The sequence below is a fragment of the Histoplasma capsulatum genome (genome assembly GCF_000150115.1).
Source record: "Histoplasma capsulatum G186AR genomic scaffold supercont2.13, whole genome shotgun sequence".
Lineage (NCBI taxonomy): Eukaryota > Fungi > Ascomycota > Eurotiomycetes > Onygenales > Ajellomycetaceae > Histoplasma > Histoplasma capsulatum.
In genome coordinates this window covers 180914-188020 of record NW_025544813.1, presented here as the reverse complement: position 1 = coordinate 188020, position 7107 = coordinate 180914, and the positions used below count along the sequence as shown (strand labels likewise).

Below are 7107 nucleotides of genomic sequence, written 5' to 3'. Positions count from 1 at the left end.
TTTTGTTCGGTTTCAATTCAGAAATTTCCCGCATCGTCGTGGCCAAAAACGGGCGGTTACGGATATCACTACCGTTGGCCATACCCTCCCAACGCAGCCGCCCCGCGGTACCGTGCTCTCAACCTTGACGCCATCACTGTAGATACCGGCTTAAGCAGCCAGTGCTCCAACGGTGTCCTGATCGGGGAGGACGGCATCGTCCAAGCACTCTGGTTAAACTACCTAGGCGAGCGCACTGCTAGCTCTCACAAAGACGTAGAATACCACCTTGGTCTCGCAACCCCTTCCCTCCTCCCCATCATCAACCAGATCCAAAGCGGTTCTTTACCGAAGCTTCGAATCATGGATATGGAGTCTTACGTGATCCAAATGAGCCAGGCGCGCATTATGGGAGTGTCGGAAGAATGGATCGAGAAGGTTGCCATCGCTAACCCCGCTCGCCATGAGTTATTCATGGTGCGGAAAGTTGACTGCGCATCCCCACTCACAGAGGACACCCACCAACTCGAGGAGGGCGATATCATCCTCACGCTGAACGACAAGCTCATTACTCGCGTCTCGGAGTTTGATATCATGTACCACCACGAAACCCTCGACGCGCTTATTGTACGCAACGGCCAAGAAATGCGCGTCAAGATCAAGACTGTTCCAACAGAGGACCTGGAGACTGATCGTGCGTTGATATTCTGCGGTGCTGTGCTGCAGAAGCCGCATCATGCAGTTCGGCAGCAGATTTCAAAGTTGCATAGTGAGGTCTATGTTAGTGCGAGGGTACGTAACATTAAAAACGCAATTAAATTAAACAAGATATAAGCTAAATAAATAATTGGTGCGTTATAAACAGAGTCGGGGCTCGCCCGCCTACCAATACGGCCTCTCACCGACAAACTTCATCACGGCGGTCAACGGCGTCAAAACGCCAGACCTTGACTCATTCATCAAGCAGGTCAACATCATCCCCAATAACACCTATTTCCGCCTCCGCGCTGTCACGTTCGATAATGTTCCGTGGGTCGTAACAATGAAGAAAAACGACCATTATGTATGTTTTTTTTTTTTTTTTGGTGTATTCCCTTTTTTCATGATGACCTATATTAACCGCAGCCGCATACAGTTCCCCATGTCTGAGTACATTAAGGAGCCGTCCGCGCCTGAAGGCTGGCGGAGTATCTCGCACGATAAAGAACTACTCCGCTTAGACTCGGATAACCTCAACGCAGACGCGATGGATGAAGGGCGCGATGACGGGATAAGTGATATGGAGCCTGATGGGGAGAAATAGAGAAGGATTGTTCAGTAACAGGGAGTATAACATTTTCCTTACCTCTGGTTTCCCCCTTTGCGAACATGGATGCGGTTCTGCGCTGTTTTCAGTTTCTTGCAAATTGTTGCGGGTTTTATGGGCAATAATAGAGTGTATCACTGCGCATGAGCATGGCTCTTCTTATTTTGTGCTACTTTATTTTCATTTTACTTTTCTCTCCTGGGTTTAAGTGAGAGATTGTTTTCGTATTCCAGGTGCATGTGGTATATTCTCTTGCTCTTAACGGTGCCACTCTCATGAGTTAGACTGGGGGAATGTACATTCTCATATGATTTGTTCGAGATTATGTCGAATTTCTTGCATATCCCTTCTTTTTTCTGGGCTTTGTCCCGTGATTGTGGTATGCTATGGGGCTCTTGTTCCAAAGGTCAGTTTTTCTACATTGGCTTGAAGATGCGGCCTTTTGGGGGGAAAAGTATAGCTTTCCTTTGGATTTGTCACAAGTACACTTATCCGGAATATTTCCTGCATTTTATCACTGTCGAGTTGCAGACCATGTTGGATCTAGATTTCACATATTCTTCATCTTCCCAAAAAAGCGCGCCTAAGCGTCAACAACGAAATACCAAGTGATATTAATTGTGAGGACTCTTCCTTTTCGGGTAAGTTTCACAGAATCCCTCCTCGTTGTTAACCAAACACCTTGAAAGGCAGACATAAACCCATTGCTCTTTAACCTCTCATGAGGCTGAGATTGTTAATTGTGCCATCGCATCTTTCAATCCATCCACCCTCAATTCCTTAGCTGCTAGATCCAAGATTCTAAGGCCGCCGCTAACTGACTGATATTTTCAGGGGAACCAATCAGTTTACCGATAGCGCAACGTTCCATACCAACTTCCAAGTGCAATCTATTTGAAGGGCTTTGCCACCGGTTAAAAGTGTTTAGGTCCTGCATACTAATATACGACATGGACAGCGTGCGAAACCCTTGTTCTTTTGCAATTTGTGAAACAAACGGAGATGGTCTTCCTGTTGATTATTAGCCGAAAAGAGCTGCTCTCCCGCTTTGTTCACTTGCCCATGACTGCTGCCAGTTAGGGAACAATTCATCCGACATGGCTTCTCTACATATGAAGATTTGTACAGTACAGTTAGAGTTCTTGAGTAATTTCTCGCTGAATGATATAAGGGCTCCATGAGTTTCTCTGACCCAGACTGTCCCTCCTGTGGTTGTCAACAGAGGACTGTATCCCGATTACGGAAACCGATCACTAGCAGTCTGGCTACCCCCGATGAGGCAGATGGACATGTTGTATTTGAATGCGCTATTGTTCCTCGATACTCAACAGAGAAAGTGAAAACTATCCACTATTGCTAATAATAGCCGTCAGGACTCGAAAAATCCTACTGCGTTCTTGATTGTGGGAACATCAGTCGCCCCTTGACATGTCTTTTGGTATTTATACATCGTACCCAGAACCACACAAACACGGTCACCATGAGAAACTACCTTCCAAGATTCTAGCAAGGCTAATCGAAAATCACACTGTTTCGAACTTCTTTCCGAGGTTAACTAGTATGCTTTATTCAACGGAGAATGTACGCTCGACCAGTCAGGGTCTATGTGTTCGCCACGATTAAGCTCAACATCCATTCTCCAGCTTTAGATGAACTACATACATATCTTCTCTCATTGCCGTTATAGCTGTTAGCGCCATTCCGGTTTCTCTCTCTTCATCCCCTCAACCCTTGCACCACTCGTATTGCGAGTGGTGCTGCCTCTCTATCTGGGAACTTGTTCCCGAGGTCGGAAAGTATGGAAATTGCGGAAGATATCAGGAAAGTCTTCTATAGTGGCCCCTATATGATGACCAGCCCGTTTCTCATGAACTATTGACGACCAAATCCTCCCCAGACTACCCTATCATAACGCATCAATTCCCCTGTATTCGCAGAGGCAAGGAAATCCAAGATGCATTTCTCCACCTGTTTGCTTTTCCCGCTCGTTTCCTATTATTTGGGCATCATTGCGCCAGTTTTTGCGGAATATACCCAAGAATATGATGGACTACTCCCTCTCCATATGGAAGATTTCATGCCGGAATCTAGCCTAGGCTTGTCCAAAAGAGCAGATGACTTCAGTCAATTGGACCCCAGGCCAATAGAAGCAGTTCTATGCGGAAGCAAAATACGAGGTATGTTGCCATTCTCGTTGAACTATCAAAGCTAATGTTGGATTAGATAGCACCTCTTTCGCCATAGCAAACATGACGAAGTATACCTAAACTGCAAAAAAAAGGGAAGCATCCACGACAATAAAGTATTTAACCCTTTGCTCTTATTTTTCTCCCTACACAAGTATATATCTATGATCTCCAGGGACACAGAATTAACACGGCCATCGTCTTCAGGTCGTGGGGCAAAACAAACGAGAAAAACTGGATGTCGCTGTATTAGTGGAGAAATCTTGTAGAGGTATGGAAGACTCCTTGTTTTTTCTTATCTTGCTGTTTCAGCTAACGAGGGAAACCCTAGATGAACTCCCTAAGTGTTGAATGGGTTCATTTCCTCTACACTTTTGAAGCAATCTATACAAATAGTTAAATTGGATTCGACATATATTTGAGGTTGTCATTTCTACATATGTCAAATTAGATTTCCTACGCTGGTCATTTTTCTTTCTTTCTTTTCTCTACAATATATATATATGTATGTATGTATGTATGTATGTATGTATGTATGTATATATCTTACGCGCTTTCCCATTTTTCTCCCCTAATTGCTTTAGTGCACTCCACTAGAGGAGCGAAAATAAGTCATCTTTATTGAACTTCTCTAGTTATTTGAATGGGCAGAATCAAATAACAATGTGGGCTCGCTAGATCCAGACGTAGAAGGTCAAACAGCTCCGCGGATTACAGACCAATGTGCTCAGAGATAACTTCTTGCGAGAGCTGACAAGAAAGAAAGAGAACCTTGCTCTAAGGGTATATAGATATCGAACGCAACGTAGGGAAAAACATAGGAGGGGGGGGAACTCGCGTTGGGGAATCATAAAATGCACCTTCGACTATTTTTATGCATACAATCGAAAACCAAAAACCAGCCAATAAAGCCTCACGAGACACTCCTCTACATAAAATACCCTCATAAATATTTTCTCCCCTTCTTCAGCCTCCCAATCGGCGCATCCCCCTGAGCCACAAAGGAAATATGCCCCACATGTTCGGCAGACCGCACATCACCCAGCATGACCCGTAAATCCTTCAGCATGCGCGTCCGCACCAGCCCATCCTGGGACGAGCCCGCAGACACCGGCGCATGCGGATTATCCCGCGTGTACGACGAAACAAAGCCCAGGATGTCCGGTGCGAGGGTCATTCGTTTCAGAACCACGCTGGCCAGCGCTAGAATCTGCAGCACGAGACAGATTATAAGAAACACGGCGAACCATGCGCGGTCGCACTTGTACACCTCGCCAATGTGCCTGACGCCACTGGCTGGAACGGGCACAAAGCAATACAATGGAGACACCACGGAGGAACAGTCTCCCATTGCTTCGTACTCGGCTGGGTCCTTTGGCAGAGATGTCCCGCGGTATTTGGTCGCGAAGCCGGCTTCCCAGAAGGTGTTCAACGCTGTTTCCAGGCGGGCAGAGAGAACTTTTGGATCCAGCTTCCACAGGTCCATGTCGATTCGGCCGCCGCGGAAGAGGAGGGCGGTGTCGTTCATCCAGCGCTCGGTGAGTGTGGCAGAATAGAGGTAGTTTGTCGATTTATCGCGGTCGGTTGCCGTGGGGAGGAAATTTAGGGTGAAGTTTACGAAGTTGGTGAGGCTTATGAGATTCTCGACTCGCTGCGACGGGCGCATGGCCACCACGCGGCACGACTCGGATTTACATTCGACACGGGAGTCGACGGCCAGGTTGCCGAGCGTGCAGTTCGCCAGTCCCCATGTCGTATTATCGCGTAGTGTGGTTCTGGATCCGAACATGAATTTGGCGCGTAAGGATATGTCACCGCCAACTTCGTCGGTCATTGCTGGAAGTTCATCGGCCAGATGAACGAGCATTGAGTGTCCGGGCCCGCTGCTCTCGTTGACCATATTATATGACAGGGCGGAGAGATCTTTCCTTTCTGCGAGGATGTTGTTGAGGCACTGGACGTCGAAGTGATGTGATGTTACGGTGAAGGTCATATTACCCTCCGACATGGGCCTGCCGACGGGCAGACCTAGGAGGGACGTGAATTCTACAGTAGAATTCCAGTCTACCGTGCGCCAATCGCTGTTGTTCGCGCCTGGCTTTAGCGAATTTATATTTGGGATTTTGACACTGCCCCAAAGATCCATGCCTGTTCCAGCAGTGGTTTCAGAGCCCATCAGCGACGATACGTAGACGGAAGTAATTAGATCTCCGGAAGTTTGCATAGCACTAGTGCCCTGCAACGAGGTATCGCGAAACGAGAGAGGAGAGAGATACCAGTTAGTGGCGTTATAGGGGGCGTGCTGTAACGAAGTGCTCAGGAGGCGCAATCCGGCCTGGCCCCCAATGGGAGAAAGCGCCCAGACAGCCATAATCACCAACCCAACAAAACCAAAATCCCTCAGTAACATCTGCCTCTCAAAGGCAGAAAAGAAGGAGTAGCTCCCAACAAGTTGTTCCAGCGTCTATTGGGGAAAGGACGTAAGAATATGTTAAATCGAAGGAACAAATGTAGACATGTCATACCCCTAGCCTGATTCCTCTCTCGGCCCTAAAAGTGCCATATATTCGGAAGAAATAGCCGACAAGGGCTGCGAAAGTAATCGGGAAAATTGTGGGAATCAATGTCGTGGCCTCCTTGATTTGATCGCCACGTTTGCTCCTCAGGTCCCCTTCCAGCGAAGCCGCTAAGATGGCAATGACTATTTCTCACTGTCAGACAGGTTCAGGAGTATAACTCAAAAGAAGAAGAAAGAAGAAAGAAGAAAGACGAGAAGAAAAGAAGCACAAAACAAAAGCTTTTTTAAATATAGCATTTCCAAAATCAAACCACTAGACAGCACGAACCGATGAAAGTTACAGGAAGAATGGCCAAACAACAGTCCCATATCGAGCTTAAAACCAAATAGCCTGGTGCTTTGCTGAGTGTCACCGCATTCTGTCTCGATACTGGATTTGTTCCTTCAACCGAGCGAGGAAAAAACGCTCGCGAGCCATGCTCTGGGCTTAGGTGTGTGTTGATGGCAGACAGCTCGAGGCTGCTGTCCCCGGGCGTTGGAGGCGAACTGGAGTCGATAAGGTGTTTGTACGATGTCATAGCTGATGGATGATCTTGCGGCGGCGGCAGTTATCCAGCTTCCTTTGATCAGGCCCCCGCACAGAATCCACGAATGGAGGCGCACCCCCGAATGTGAAGGACAAACAAGCGTCCGAAATAACTGTGTCGGGAAACAGTTCGTCCAGGTGGGCAAGCTAGTTTAATATTTATACTGGAGGAAGGGGCCGAAGCAGGGTCTGGTTCATTGCATCGTTGGCAATTCATAGTCGGTACCGGTATATGGACATATTGCGGGCCAAATTGCCCTTGGTAAGAGGGGCGTCCGGCTCCTTGAGACTTGAGGTTGACCAGCCTCCCCGGCCTACAGGGATCATCAGGCTTCTTTGAATGTTCGCTCAACATTTCCAGTTCCACACCAATCAAAGCGAGTAGGGTTGTGACAAAAGTGTGGAAGCACATTATCGTCTGTGGGAGAAACAACACGACACTGGATCATGATTAACTGTATGGTCATGATTCTGCCATCAGGTACTAATGACCACAATCGGATGCTCCGTTCTGGCCTGTGTTTGAGAAATC

General features: G+C 47.4%; 3 protein-coding genes across 3 annotated transcripts in view; 1 reads left to right on the top strand and 2 right to left on the bottom strand.

Annotated features, from left to right (window-relative positions):
* The window catches only part of HCBG_08015 (PDZ domain-containing protein c), a gene marked incomplete at both ends in the record, with an annotated part of 3784 nt that extends 2502 nt beyond the window's left edge, over positions 1 to 1282 (top strand). The window contains 3 exons of the mRNA XM_045435064.1: positions 22 to 771; positions 845 to 1042; positions 1115 to 1282. Of these exons, the coding sequence (XP_045284370.1) occupies positions 22 to 771; positions 845 to 1042; positions 1115 to 1282 (1116 nt within the window). The remainder of the gene's footprint in view (positions 1 to 21; positions 772 to 844; positions 1043 to 1114) is intronic.
* A 109-nt stretch (positions 1283 to 1391) lies between these two features.
* HCBG_08014 (uncharacterized protein) lies at positions 1392 to 2576 on the bottom strand (the record flags this gene model as incomplete). Its single annotated transcript, XM_045435063.1, has 4 exons — positions 1392 to 1679; positions 2108 to 2296; positions 2342 to 2391; positions 2527 to 2576. The coding sequence occupies 4 exons, from the start codon at positions 2574 to 2576 to the stop codon at positions 1471 to 1473; spliced, it is 498 nt and encodes a 165-aa protein (XP_045284369.1).
* A 1838-nt stretch (positions 2577 to 4414) lies between these two features.
* Positions 4415 to 6567, bottom strand: HCBG_08013 (uncharacterized protein; the record flags this gene model as incomplete). The annotated part of the gene is made up of 3 exons (XM_045435062.1): positions 4415 to 5935; positions 5997 to 6172; positions 6318 to 6567. The coding sequence occupies 3 exons, from the start codon at positions 6565 to 6567 to the stop codon at positions 4415 to 4417; spliced, it is 1947 nt and encodes a 648-aa protein (XP_045284368.1).
* Between the last annotated feature and the right edge of the window lie 540 nt (positions 6568 to 7107).